The sequence below is a fragment of the Cyphomyrmex costatus genome, unplaced genomic scaffold, assembly GCF_001594065.2.
Source record: "Cyphomyrmex costatus isolate MS0001 unplaced genomic scaffold, Ccosl1.0 scaffold23, whole genome shotgun sequence".
Taxonomy (NCBI): Eukaryota; Metazoa; Arthropoda; class Insecta; order Hymenoptera; family Formicidae; genus Cyphomyrmex; species Cyphomyrmex costatus.
Window position 1 is genome coordinate 2679772 of NW_017276368.1, and position 16122 is coordinate 2695893.

Below are 16122 nucleotides of genomic sequence, written 5' to 3' on the forward strand. Positions count from 1 at the left end.
GTATTCTACAAGTAACGTACGTCAGAGAGACGTTCTCATTTAAATTTATACCTGGTTAGCTTGATTCATGATGTGGTTTATGATTTTTTGATCCAGCGACTTGGCAATTCCCCACATGGCTATTACAAGCACCGGGATACCTAGATTTATTTATCTATCAGTTTAATTTAATTATTTATTTGTTTAATCGTCGATTGTGTTAAAACATAATGTTATCCAAATGCAGATGATCTGAAAATCCTTTTCTTTCACGCGATTTTAGAATCATTAGCTCACTCACCCCAGCCAATCACCAAGCAGAGTCTCAATTTTATATTATCGCCAGTGAATGTTTTCACGACCAACAAGTACAGATATAGACCTGTAAACATGAAATAGTAAGAATAAGCGCGCTGCGCGTATTAATATTTATTATATTTAAATATTTTAAATATTTTAAGTATTCTCCATGCACATGCGTGCGCGGATATTTCTTCAAATTAAATATTATCGTTTTGATTTTTTGAGTAATAACACTCTTATGCACGACAATATTTCCTTTCTTGTAAGTTCGTGTTCAGAGTAACGATATTGTGTACTTTGTAAAAGGTGCGCCTGTTACATTTCTAACTCACCTTCGACGAACATCCAGAAAAAATTTGTCAAGTGGAAGTAATGAAGAAACGAGAATAATATCACGCAAGTTGGTATATCCGTTTGCATAGATACCTGGAAATGATATACAATCGTACTATTATATCACCCAGAGCTTGTGAGATTTATAAGATTCAAATTAAAATGCTATGCAAAATGCAACTTTTAATTAGGGTATTTGGAAGGGTACTGTCGTTGAGAATTTCTACGATATTCAGGACACCATCAACAAATTGATTTGATGGAAGAGATAGCCTTTGGCATTCTGCTCATTTTATTTTTATATTAAGCTATTAATAAAGAGTAATGCCACTTTCCTATTCCCCTTCTCTCTCTCTCTCTTCTTCTTCTTCTTCTTCTTCTTCTTCCATTTCTTCCTATTTCTCTTTTTGCGTTTAACGTTAATTGAAAATTACATTGATTATTTATATTATATAATATAGACACACAAAATATGAAAAATTAGTCATTAATAACATATACATATAGCGAACATTATCATACGAGCGCGCGGTGGAGTTATTAAAGAATTAATTGTTAATAAATCAAAAAGTTTTACTAGTAACACCCAAAAAAAAAAATTTTAATATTAGCAGAATCCCCTAAATCTTAGAGGATTTTATTCTTATATGCGGCCTCAAGAGGAATCTTCTGAAATCGAGAGGAAAATATTCTAAGCACAATATTCTTACAGTTAGAGTACTTTTGTTTTGCATCTGCAGTAAAAATCTTACACATTGCTTTTTATGTTATTCGTAAGAGGGCATTGTTTTACGCTTTAAGTTAACATATTCCTCTTAATACAAGAGGAAAACTGTTAGAATAATTTCCAATATATTTTTGATGAATAGTCCAGTGCATTGGAAGAGGAATATGAGGTTACCGGAATTTCACTTTACAATTAGATCATTTTTTTTGGGTAAATAATTCGTTAGATGTACATGCATATATAATATAAATCACAAGAATCTTTGAATCAGTTTTGTACATTATTATCTCATCACTGACGAAGGTTACGATCGGTGTGTTATATAACGTTATAAAAATGAACAATTCTTTTTACTTATTAATGATTAGGAGTAACTAAATTTATATATTCCTCTTCACGTTTCATTTTTTCTTATTATTTTTTTCTCTTGTTTTTTATAGTAAACTAATTTAAGCTGTCAAAGAGTGATGGAATTAATATTACAATATAATGGAATAGAAGCAACGCTTCATTAAACTGAAAACAACTTCACGCAGTACAGTGCTTAATACATTAAAATTATACCAGAAGGGTTGCGGGTTATCGCCGTGTCTTTCTTCATTATTAATGCCAACGTTTCGTGAACCATGCCGTTCACTTCATCAAGGCAAGATGTGCGCTGACACATTAAAATTGTTAATAACAAAAAAAAATGTTTAATCAAAGTCGATACATTTATTAAACGTTTGATTATTTATAATTCAAAATCGTAAAGAACATTTATTTAACTAATATTTTGAGTAAACCTCGATAATAACGGTAGCAGCTCCGATAACCTTGACCTTGATATATGTTGTCAAGGTCATGACCCTGAGTAACCTCCAACAGGTTTTAGCCGTCTTTCGTCCTTCGTTGAAAAGTTATTAACAAAAAAGTTTTAAAAATAATGTACTATTTCTGCTATACGATATTAAGTACTATTCTACACTTCTCCCTGTTTGGGAATATTAAACCTTCCACGTGAAGTAATAACTCTCACCTCCTCTCCCATCTGCAAAAGGGCTCATAACTTCTATGACACTGTACTGTCGCACATGGGTTTCGACTTTACACGTAACGAGAGCTATCTTACACCAAAAAATGGATTGAGTTTGGATTATTTCTAACAATGGAGCCCTCCCCTCCCCCAGGCAGGCGAAACCTACTGCATCTACGCACAAACTCTTTACAATGTACAAATGTTACAAACAATAATTTGCTGCTTTAAAAACAATAGTGGAGCTTCCCCTGCGAAGGAGCTCGCAACTTCCATGTCGCTTTATGTTGTGAAGTATATAAGTAAAGTGGATATAGTATAGGTTCCGCCTTTCTGTGGGAGGCTGTACTACTGTTAAAAATAACCCAATCCATTTTTTGGTGTGAGATAGCTTTCGTTTCACGTAAAGTCGAAATCTACGTACAAAAGTACAATCATAGAAGTCGTGCGCTCCTTTGCAGAGTGGAGGGGCCCGGGGGGGGGGGGGGGGGGGAATTTGATAAGCAAAAAAGATTTTCATGGAAGTTTTCAGTGAAAATACAACGTTATTTTTGAAACCTTTCTGTAATTGCTTTAAAAGCATTGAATTATTATTTGTAAAACAGTGAATTGTTTTTAAAGCAGTGAATTGTTGCTGGGGGAGTGATGGAATAAATATTGCCTCACATAGAAAGTCCTACTCTCCTAGTCGATCCATTTTAAATCTCCCATTTGCCTACAGTCAATAAAGCAGGGAAATAATTAGCAACTTTGATTGTTGATAATTTCAGGATGAGCGACGGCTAAAACCTGTTTGATAACATATACATATGTCAAGGTCAAGATCATCGGAACTACTTCCGTTATTGTCAAGATTTATCATATCTTGTTACAATAAATAAACAAAAATTTGCGATTTAGAATAATTTTAACATTTTTAATAATAAACTGCAGTTAGTAACGGAATAAATTTATATTCATAATGTTAATTCAATTTTTTGGGTTTAAAAAAATTATCGAATATTGCTAGATAAAAATGAAGGAATTTATAATGTGAGAGAAAAAATAGTTATGTAATTTGTTAATCAAGCACGCACGCACACGCACACACATGTATCACAGTCAAAGTGTTAAACTTAGTAAATGTATATACATTTATTACTAGTCAATGTAAGCATTTACGTAAGATTTTAGCAAAAGTATCAACTGTACGCAAATATAAAAATGTCTACTATTCCTAGGAAATGTATTTATTTACTAGACAATATGTGTATCTACATTTGCTATAACACATTAGTAAGAGCATATTTCAAGTTTACAAACATATAAATATTTATACGTAGATATTGCATATATTTGCTACACATTACTAAAAACATGATATTGCGAGTCTAATTTTTTATACATGTTTAAGAAATTAAATTGACTTTCTGCAGCTGTGCATTTGAAGTATTATGTGACTTATGTGCACATATGTTGGCAAAAGTATTCATTTAAACTGATGCAGTTTTCACTTGTGCATATACTTACTTTTACTAAATCGGGTATGAAAATATATGCATCTACACTAGTACAAGTTTCAATTTCATCACTTGTGGATACATTTACGTATCGAATTAGAGTATGTGTATACATTTACTAACAATAAATTAATTTTTGACTGTGACATATGTATACATATATACATATATTAACGGCGTAAAATTAAGAATACCGTTTAAATAAAAGTGAATTTTTTTACACACATGCATTACCTGCATCACAGTAGTTAAAATCCATGTCAAATCAGCCAGGATATAAGTAAACATTAGATTCGTGTGTATGTTGTTTCTGAGACACCGTAACTCTCTATAGAAAAGATATGAGGCAAATAAGTCTTGAGAAACTCTGAAATATTTTCGTACTGTTATAGATTTCATTTAGGATGCTTTTTCCATTTGATGACACAATAAGTCGGCACAAGTATTGTTTTATCTTTGTTACTGAAGAAAAATAGAATGTATTATCAAATGGAAAGCACCCTTAGATTGATACGTGATGCTTGGAGCAATCACAATGAAATAAATATTGTAAAATTACTAGCAGAATTTAACGTATAGAATTCCAAAGATTCGCAGCGTTCGGGGAAACTATTAGCGCTATTTAGTTATGTAGTGTCATTCTAGCCTTGTTTTACGTCTGAATGAAGAGAAAATAATACAAATACATACATACACATATTTATAATATTAATAGCGTTTTCCTTCCGATGTCAAGTGTCCGCGGGTGTACACTTTACTTATTATACGTATACTGTTTCGACCGCGTAATTCAGTTCGAGACATCTCGCACGTGTAAGGGTTGCCGCACACATCTTCCGTAATAGTAGATAACCATAAGGCGTACGGTAAGAAACAGCCAAATGAGTTAAGAGTTCAAAAGAATTCTCGACTGTGATTGGCTTATTCTTACGGTATGTCTTATGGTTACTGTTACGGAAGGTGTGCGACAGCCCTAATGCTGAAGCTGCAGATGACGAGAGCGTAGCAAGTTGGAAATCAAAAAGATCCTTTTGTTTAAAATTATAAGTCTCTCTCTCTCTCTCTCTCTCTCTCTCGTAACTTGTGCGTGTAAGTTTGATATCGTTATACATTATTATTTAATAAATACAAGAATGCTATTTATTTTGCTGCGAAAGAGTCCCATGACAATTGAAATTTCAGAAAACGGAATGTAGAAAAAAATAATATGACCAATTAGAATCATTTAAGTTTAGCACTTCTATGTACGCTTCGCTATATAACGCGCTAATCTTAATTGGACATATTGTTTTTTCGAAATTTCGATTGGGAACGCACCTAGTTGATTTCCTTTAAAAAATGTAATGTAACACATAGAGGAGAATTTCAGATTGAGTATTCTTCACTTACTTGTAATAAATGAATATGCAGACCGCCATTATTAGAGTAAATAAGGAAAGGCTGTAGCCAATGAAATATAGTGTAGTTGTGATTTCTATACCGGGCTCGATAGTTGGTAACTGCACGTCGCGGCACATGGAATAATTGGAGTAATTGTCCCAGGTTCCATTCGGCCAACACCAGCGACTGGCGTTTTCTGAAAATATAATATCTAGATCATACGTATAGTTAACATACCGTATGTAATTATATTTCCGAATATTGTTTCGAATGTTTTCGCGAATTAAGGATTATTAACTATTAATCTTTAGGTTACTATGAATCAAAACCAAAAGTCTAGATCTTAGATTATATGCGAGAGAAGAATAGATTATTGTATATAATTATACGTGTAATATACGTATTTGTAATAACATACACATACTTATATGTTGTAAAGGTCGTCTTTGAAATACGTTGTATAGCGACAAAAGTGCAACTATATCAACGCAGCATCATTAACATATATCATTTATTTTGGATAGCTTTTTTTAATCCATCAGCGACTAAGTAATCACTAAATACGCAAATAATGACGTTTGTCCCGAATGCTTCATCGACAAGTTGTCAAATTGCCAAATCAACAATATGTATATATGTGTACTTGTGAAAATATGAAAATATATGTATATGCATGTATGTTGATTGAAAATTCACTTTGCTGAACTTGAAGCCAAAAGAAATAAAAGTCAACGTCAGATTTGCGACATTATTAGTTGTAACAATTAATATGTCTAATTGGTAAAATATAAAAATATATGTCAATGTTTGAAAGTGAAATCGAGCAATTTCACATACAATTATTGTATATCGGAAACTATTATTTTCTCTTCTCCAGGAACCGTTTGCGTGGCAATGTTTTTCAATGGACTTGGACTCAACGCGTTAAGTCTGCAGCTATATAAATACAAATATTCGGATACGTTATACGCGCTTGAGTGACCCGAAGGATGATTTCCAACATCCCTGGCAATTTTTCATCATCTTCCAGCGGCATTAAACGTGTGCCGTGGATATCACTTGCGTTGCATTATTCAGAACCATAAAAAAACGATGGATGAATCGATATGCGGAAAAAAGAGGTCGTCTTTGAAAGGACCGGACGTTGTATAGCGACAAAAGTGCAACTACATATATCAACGCAGCATCATTAACATATATCATTTATTTTGGACAGCTTTTTTAATCTATCAGCGACTAAGTAATCACTACCAGGTGTATGCATATGAAAGTGGATTTTTTTATAGAAAATACACGTTTATTGCATGAAAATGATAAAAAATATTTTATTCGAAGTATTTCCCATCGCTAGCTATACATTTTCGCCACCTGTCTGACAATTTGTGGATGCCACGCCAAAAAAATTGTTGCTCTTTTGAGCCAAACCATGAGTCATCATAGCCATTTTCATACATCTTCGTAAGAAGTGAAGCGCTGCTGAGCAAGTGCGTGTCCCATCGATGCAAATAAGTAGTAATCGGACGGAGCCAAGTCTGGTGAGTAAGCGGCATGCGAAAATATTTCCCAATCAAACGTCTCAATCGTTTCTTTGACCTGTTTTGCTGTGTGTGATGATGCATTATCATGAAGCAAAATCACTTTGTGTTGCCTTCTTATTCCGATATTCCGGTCGTTTTTCAAGCAAAGCTTGATTCAAATTGATCATTTGTTGTCGGTAGCGTTCAGTATTAACGGTTTCGCCAGGTTTTAGCAGCTCATAATAGATCACACCTCTCCGATATCCCACCAAACACAAAGCATTGTCTTCCGTCCATAGCGATTTGGCCTTGCAGTCGATGTCGATGGTTTGCCTGGAGTTGCCCACGATCTTTTACGTTTAGGATTCTCAAAATATATCCACTTTTCATCGCCAGTCACAATTCGATGGAGAAATGACTTTCTTTTGTTCCTGGCGAGCAGCATTTAGCAAATGGTTTTCCGGTTTTCCTGCTGTCTTTCATTCAGTTCATGTGGAACCCATTTTCCCACCTTCTGGATCTTTCCCATGGATTTCAAACGTCTGGAGACGGTTTCTTGTGTCACATTCAATTGATCCGCGAGTTGTTGTTGAGTTTGAGCGTCATCCTCATCCAACAATGCTTGCAATTAATTCTCTGTCTTCAAACTTTTTCGGTGGTTTTCCACGTTCTTCGTTTCTCACGTCAAAATCGCCACTTTTGAATTTTTTAAACAATTGATAGCACCGTAATCTACCAAGAGCATGCTCACCGAAAGCTTCGACAAGCATTTGATGCGATTCAGCAACAGTTTTCTTCAATTTGTAACAGAAAATCAATACTGTCCGCAAATCGTAGTTATCAGGCACAAAATTCGACATGTTCAACACTATTACAAACTATACTGTTGTATGAAACTTGTATTGTTGTGAGTTGAAAATTTTTGTCAGAACAAGGAAATGGCGTCAATGACGTGCTCTGACGGTAACTACATTGATCTACTATGACCATCTATGGTAAAATCCACTTTCATATGCATATACCTGGTAAGTACGCAAATAATGACGTTTGTTCCGAATGCTTTATCGACAAGTTGTCAAATTTTGCCAAATCAACAATATAATGAAAGCTTTTATATATAAGTTATTACCTCCTTATTTAATATACGCAATATTACGCAGAATACAATTGCAACTGTAATATAGGTAGATCTCTGAACAACGACAGCAGTTTTAGAATTAGCTCGAATCTTCATGCAAATGTTGATTGGTGAAAAATCAGTTACGGAGGTAAAATTTACCCCCATCATCCATATATCTTTCATCAATTACACTCGCGCGGTATTGCACGAGAATCGGACTTAACGATAATTCCCTTTTGTTATTGTCGATAATGATATAGTACAGTATACATATATACTATATATATTATATATATAGAGTGTCCCGAGAGTTTCTTCCAATTGCTTTTGTGTAGATAAAGCGGATTAAACTGAGTCGAAAAGTCTTTTTTACAAATTTCGCAATGGTTAACGAGATATTAATTTTTAGAAGATAGCCGAATATATTGGTCTTTAATAACTTTTTCCTCAAATGCTATCAACTTTACAGAAAAACTGCAAGGACAAACAAAAATTGTGTATTTTCTTCTCATAAAACTCTAAACATTTTTTCAACAAATTTTTTGTTAATTTTTTGGTACTGTATTTTCTTATTGGCAACTATTTTTACCAACATAAGAAATACAGTATTCAAAAATTCTGGAAAAATTCTGAAAAAATGTTCAGAGCTTTATGAGAAGAAAATAAATAATTTTTATCTCTCGCTATTTTTCTGTAAAGTTGATAATGTTAGAGGAAAAAATTATTAAAAATCAATATCTTTAAAAATTAATATAAGATACTCTCGAGACATCCTGTATATTTAGATTGACGGTATTTAAAAACTGATTAAAAATAATTCAATTTTAAACAAAAATTGTTTATTAATAAAATTCGTTTGTTTATATATTAACAAAATTTGTGTTTTTAAAAATAAATTTGTAAAGTCAAGCAAAGTCTAAATGACGCTATGCAAGGATTAACATTTCATGAAATTTCGATTCAAAATGCAACTTGTTACAGTGATATCGCAATCCATTCGTCATTATTAAAGCAGGTCAGCGATGAACAACTTCTTGCTTCAAAATAATGATCGACTACTCGGCGTAATGACGCTTTGTTGCGGCAAGTTCGCAACAAAACTTGTTAGTACACCTCTATTTATCGCGTAAGGCTCAAACAATAATGGGTGGCTCGAGTGCGTCATAAAGTTTTGTAATTATTCTTGGAAATTAACGATATGCACTTTCCTGAAAGTTCTTCTAATGTGAACCATTAATTCGCAGCAAAAGAACTCTATCACAGTATTAATCAGTGTTAAACAACATTATTAATCCTACATATGTATATATGTATTACAACTAAGAAATAAATGCCTTAAACGATAATTCTGTATAAATTTATACATATAAAGCATTTATAAAAGGTGGTGTTCCTGCATGTATGGTTCAATAAAATTTAACATTATTTAATAAATATATCTTTTAAAAGACAATGTTTTAAATAAACGTGAACAAGATAGAGACATATAAGAGAAGAAACTGTGTGAAAAGATATAATGATTCAGTCTTTAAAAAGTATCGAGCACTTATTTTGATTTGCGTCAAATCAATATGGTCTTGAATGCTACGAGATTTTTTTAGCAAGAAAAAAATCCCAATCCAAATTTTGTCGACGTGCTTTATTTATTGAAATTTACATTGCGACCAAAATAATCGTCAAAATATTATTTCGATTTGTGATGAACAAGTGTATTGTTCTCGAATTTTACGGTTCCATACAGTTTGTTTTGTAATACATTTACTTTGTATTTCTATCTATTGTATTTGAAGACACACTCTCTGTCTTGCGCAAAGACGCGCAGCGGGCAACGACGGATATGTCAGTGCAAGACTGGCCGTGTATCCTTATTATACGCACGATTACGCGACGCAAATCGTCGAAAATTTCCAGACCGCGATTATGCGATCTCAATAAAGACCACTCGAAAAAATAATAAAAGTATTTTTATTTGTTTATTCTCTGCTTACAAGCGGAGATATTGCGATGCAAAGTTTTGATGTATGCGACTTTCACGATTGCGCGATTTCGTTCTAAGAAATGTCGTTGTCGTCATCGTCAGGCATTCCTTTCGTGCCTTTTCGACATTTTTTGCACAAGGGACGCTAACAATACATGATTAGCGAGCTCTGCGATCTGTACGGTAGGTTTCGTCATAATGCAAATTCCAATAAATAAATTTGTCAAAATTTTGACAAAATTTGGATTGGGATTTTTTCCTCGCCGAAAAATCTCATAGCATTCAAGAACACATTGATTTGACGAAAATCATAGCATCAAAGCAACAGTCGGTAAAGTCGATGTAATAGTGTTAATAATAAATAATAATAAATAAATAATAACGATCAAGTATGTATGGCAATAGAAACTCTTCAGACAATAATTAATATTCATATAATATAATCATGTTATGATTAAGTAATGTTTGTAGCTCACAATAACATATTATATAGAAACATAGATACTAATAAATTTTTAGAAATATATTATATATATATATATATATATGTATAATATATAATTTACATAAATTATACATTATAAAATAAAATGAACTATGACTGGTTTCCTCTTTTCTATTAGATATCGTCATTAAATTGGTGACGGAGATTTAGATTTAAATGTGATATGAAAGACAAATATTTATTTTTTACATATATGTATATACATATAAGTGTTATCTAATTGCATAAAGAAAAAATAATTCTAGATTTATATTACTTAAAGATGTAATATTTGCAAATTATATTTCCAAAACTTATATTTTACATTTACATTAAATGCATATAAATATTTAACATATTTCGGATTTGATGTAAATTTTAGGAACCTAATTTGCAAATTATACATTCACATAATCAAATAATGTTAATTTGAATGAGTGCGAATGTGTCCCAGTCATCATATTACTCTGATACTTTTTATACACAGATATATTCAAATTATACAACTGCTGCGTGTATTCTGGCAGAAAAGAAAGTGCGTGATATCAATAGTGATATTCACATCACAATTAAGAGCGTCAAGAGAGCGCCAAATTTTAACAACGGTCTGGTTTAATAAGGAGAATTAATAATATATATCTTATTTCCTAATATATACATAGATTATATTAGCGATTAAATGTAGATATGTATAAGCGTTAAAGTTATAAAGATTTTAAAATATAGCGCACTTCTATTACCTTTTGTTCAAATTTTTGTTTATTTTAATCGATTAATTACATTAATAGTGTTCATATGCATTATTCATTAAAAATTGTAAAAAGAAAGCATAGAAATTTTATAATATGCATTGACAAATACACACTTAATAAATCGCACTAGAATAAGTAAATCCAACGTAATAATTAAACGTTGTACCGGTAATGATTGCAATCACGCGCATGGTTAGTTCCCTAAGGTTATATACCAACAACCGAGAAACTCTATGTTATGAATAATAACTGTAATTGTTTTGCAGTAATTGAATACGTGCTTGTATATTAGGCAAAATATAGTGAAAATATTTATTCGTACGTTCAAACTGAATGTATATACATTAAATGTTTATCTCTCAGAAAAAAGGAAGATGGTATATTCTTAAATATTATATTCTTAATGTACAGAAGATGTAGAAGCACGTGGGCAAATATGCACTTATTTATTTAATAATAACATTTGTCACGTATATGAACAAGCAAATAATAATAATTAGGTATATCTGTAAATATATTTGCGAATAATACTTATCGCATTAAAAATTTTATTTTTTAGATATTGATTTATAAAAGTAGCAACATTTGTGCTTGTAGATAAAAATACGAATATAGTAATCCTCTTTTCATCTGTTCGTTCATAATATAATTGCAAACATTTTGCGAACATTTTTCATCAACGATGAAATGCGTGTCGATATATAAGCACTTGGAAGGAGATTGTTATTTTTAAATAACACAAGACTCGCCTTCTCTTGGCTTGTACCCATCTTAATTTCCCAGGAGCACGTGCCAAGCTATACTCTTCGTTTAATCACCATCATCTATTCCAACGTTTCCATACGCACCGTCATTGAGATACACCTGCGGGAGATGCTTACCATGTGTTGACAAATACGATAATCAATAAAAACGCGCATGAATATACAACTGAAGCAGATGTTTACGCTTATTTTTTTTATTGAACAATCGCTTCGAAAAATACTAGTGTTAATCAACCTTGTTATACATAAATCATACGAAAAAACGAGGGGGTAACCACTTAATGTAATCGTGGGATAGCGTTCCTGAAATCAGTATAAGATTCATATGAAATCCCTGAAATCCTTATATGTATAATCCGATAATTACATATGTAATTACAAGGAATAATTGTATAATATCAGATATAATCGTTTATTTTACTAAATAACTTTATATATATAGTGAAGAAAATTATTTTTCATCAGATGAAATCGTATGAAATCAAATAAAATCATGTAATCTGTGGGACAATATTTCAGCTAGTGGTTACCCTTCGCGAAAAAATTATTCTTATGCAAAAAGCAAATGAAATGTATATTGTGTGTTGTCGGGTTAAACCGTCAAACTCAAAATATGAATTCAGAACCTGAAAACAAACAAAAATTTTCCTCTGGGACTAACGCTCGCAAACGCTTTGTTCAAGCGAGATATTTACTTCTGAAGTTACAGAATTGTGAGAACGAATGATATATCGAAATAATGTAATATTGTACGTATTGTACATATATTATCGAATAAATGGTTTTTGTCACTTATTAATGGTATTTTTAATTGCGTGACATCTTCTGCGCCCGACTTCTATAGCCCTTTATTCTCTTGAATTTTTGTTTTTGGATTCTAAGGAGTCTTAATTGATTTTATTATTATAAGGTTTATATGTACATATATGGTATTACAGGGTGTTAGTTAAGTATGTTGCCATTACTCAACAGAGCGATTCTTTGGTTTATATCAATTAAAAAAGTATGTATAAACATGTGTCCTAAACGGCTTAGTTTCCGAAATACAGATGAATGTTCATTAAATGTTTGACGAAAATGGTAAATTGCGTTGGAGATATCTTCCTGCATAAATATGCCTTGTTTTACGTGAGTTACCATTCGCACAACCGTAAATAATGTGACAAAGTCAAAGTCAAAAGTCACAAAATCAAAAATGGACTTCAGTCTTGATGTTGGTGCGGGTTATTTAGCTTGTACATACGTTTTCGGACCAAATTGTTTCAGTTCATCAAAATCGGTTTTATCATGCCCCTAAGTTCACAAATTTTTAAATGGCAGATATGCAATTTGCCTACCGCGGTCTTACAAATGGTAACTCACGTGAGGCAAGGCGTATTTATGTAGCAAGATATATTTCCAAAGCAATTTACCGTTTCCTTAAACATTTGTATTTCGGAAACTAGCCATTTAGGACACATGTTTTATATGGACTTTTTTACTTGAAATAAACCAAAGAATCGCTCTGTTAAGTATAGCAACATACTTAACCAACACCCTGTATATTAGGGTGGGGGTAAAAAAAAATTTTTTTTTTAAATCGATTAGTAATACCTGTTAAAAGTTATAGCTATGGATCTCAATACGATCTGGAGATAATTTCATCAAAATCGATTAATATGGGTTGCCCCTCGACTTTGAAATTAATAAGTTTACGCATTTCGTGGATACATGTGTCAATATTCGAAAAAATTATAAAACGTAATAAATTTGTATTTCACTAATGCGATAACTTTTATAACGATTTTATATTATATCCATTACATAACGAATTCTTTGTTATATTTACCGTAAAATTGAGAATGATCCGATCAGAATCGAAACGCGTATGTTGTATTATTTATATTAAATTTCTTGTATAATTATTTAGAATTCCTTGTTGTTACATGATTGTTATCATTTTAATTTAATTTTCTTAATTATTTTACTGGCTCTTTGCCCTTCTTCTCTCCTTTAATTATTTGTTAAAATATACGTCGCCTGAAAAATGACGTTATTATTACTACTCTAGACAGATATTGCGAAGAATATTATTACGTCGATTCGCCATCAGAGGTCTATTTAATTGATATTCGTTAAATTTCTCGCAAGTGCTGAGATACACGTATGTCTCTTTATATAAAGTCTCGATTTAATAACTTACATCGGCATTCTAAGGTAGGCTCCCACTACATTACCTTACTGATGAGTCCAGTAGTGGAAGCCGGGACGAAACGCCAACTTGTGATATTCTTCGCAATCTTATTTTTCACAGATTCCAATTATCATTACTTTAATATTGAATTTTAATATATGTCTTTCAACATATTATTAAGATCTAATAAGATGTTATAAGCATCGAAATTTGTTAGATTGTATTGTCAATCTAACTAAAGTGATATTACCGCGGTAGTTATTTAGAGTTGCGTTGTAAGTCTGAAAAAATGTTCGGCACGCGATTGAGAGAACTACATACGCGATATATAAATTCACACATAATGATAATAAGCATCTTGATCTGTCTTTGACCGATAGGCTTCGCTTTGTGCTTCCTTCTTTCTTGTTATTGTCCATAGTTAACTTTTGGGGCGTATTTTCCTAATCGATTAAAAAAAAAATTTTTTTTCGATCCACCCTAATATATTATACAATGTATATGTTCCTTAATTTTTGCATATATGTATTATCATATATATAGTTTAATGTCACATATTTTAGAAGGAATAAATTGTATAATAGCATACATCTGCGTGTGCATGCATACATGTGTGTGCGCGCGCGCACGCGTGTGTGTTAGTATGATTACACTATACATTGTTCTATTATACAAGTTAATAATTATTAGTTTAAACATACGACTTGATACATATATATCTTTTATTTTTAATATATTCTATACTACATGTTTTATTGTTTTTTTATATTCTATACTTTATCACATTGAGCAAGAAATGATTAATATACGTATAACAAAAAAAATAATTATTTTCTATTGTGTAAAATTGCTTTTCTTTTAGAAAAAAAAAACTTTATTTTATATTATTAGATTTATTTTTGCATGAGTGATAAAAACTTCTTATGCATCTCTTTCTCAAAGAGAGAAGAGTCTGAATTACAAAATATTTTGCATAATTTTCATAATGTTTCAAAATTATTGCGCAACGATTACATGGTAATATTATGTATCAGAGTGATAATATATCGAACTTACGAATAAAATGTAATATAAATGAGATTCATGTATGGTTCTCCGCTAGATCTGTCATTAACCAAAAGTCTGCGATTTAATTACAAGTTCATTAATAGCACGCGCGCGCTTATATCACAGGTTGGCATCCGCTCGGCACTTTCTCACTTCTCATGTTCGCCTCGCTAACAAATATCGACATGTTCCTTTTAGACTTTACTTCTGTGGTAATACGACACTCTAGCGACGTTGAAATTCGATTAAACGTCTGTCACTTCGACTTTTAATTAACAATCTATCCAGTCTCTTTCATGCCTTTTTCAATCTTTGATTTTAACAATACTTGATGTGTAAAAATTGAAGTCTCCCTTATATAGGTACTTGACAAAAGTATGTGATGATGGGACTGTGTGCACACACTATAGTAATTCTTAAATTTAAAGCGAAATAGACGAGATTATATTCTTCAAATAATTCCAAGTCACTATCAATTGTCTATACAGCTATGTATATACATATAATGTGTTGAGAGTTGTAACCTGCAAAAGTCATCCTATAGACACTTCTTCTTGAAATAATTCGTGACAATGCCTGCGAAATAATAAACAACATGGTATACGAGACAACGCAGTTTCTGCGAGAAATCAAAATCAAACTAAATATTTGACAAAATAATTAAAAAAAAATAATGTAAAATATAAGTAAATATTTGCATTTTTTTTACACAAATAAATTATAAATTAATTTCAAACTTGCGAGAACAATAAGAGCATAAAGAAGAGCAGAGTTGGTGCTTTAGTTTTTAACTTGTCTCTAGTTAAACATCAACCAATTGAAAATATTAGATTTCTTTATATATAATTTTATTTCATCAATATTAAATATAAGTGAAGCAATCTTGTAATTCTATAGGCCAAATAATATATAATAATATAAAAAGTTTTCATGATTTTTACAAAAATCATACATCTCACTTCCATTTATTGTATTAATTCACACACACACACACACACACACACACACACACACACACACACACACACACACACACACACACACACACACA

The 16122-nt window shown here is 31.7% G+C and overlaps 1 protein-coding gene across 1 annotated transcript in view; it reads right to left on the reverse strand.

Moving 5' to 3' along the window:
• The window catches only part of Dh44-R1 (Diuretic hormone 44 receptor 1), a 38675-nt gene that overhangs the window by 3989 nt on the left and 18564 nt on the right, over positions 1–16122 (reverse strand). The window contains exons 2-6 of the mRNA XM_018540012.1: positions 5246–5432; positions 4091–4184; positions 615–708; positions 281–361; positions 52–140 (exon numbers count right to left, since the gene is read on the reverse strand). Of these exons, the coding sequence (XP_018395514.1) occupies positions 52–140; positions 281–361; positions 615–708; positions 4091–4184; positions 5246–5432 (545 nt within the window). The remainder of the gene's footprint in view (positions 1–51; positions 141–280; positions 362–614; positions 709–4090; positions 4185–5245; positions 5433–16122) is intronic.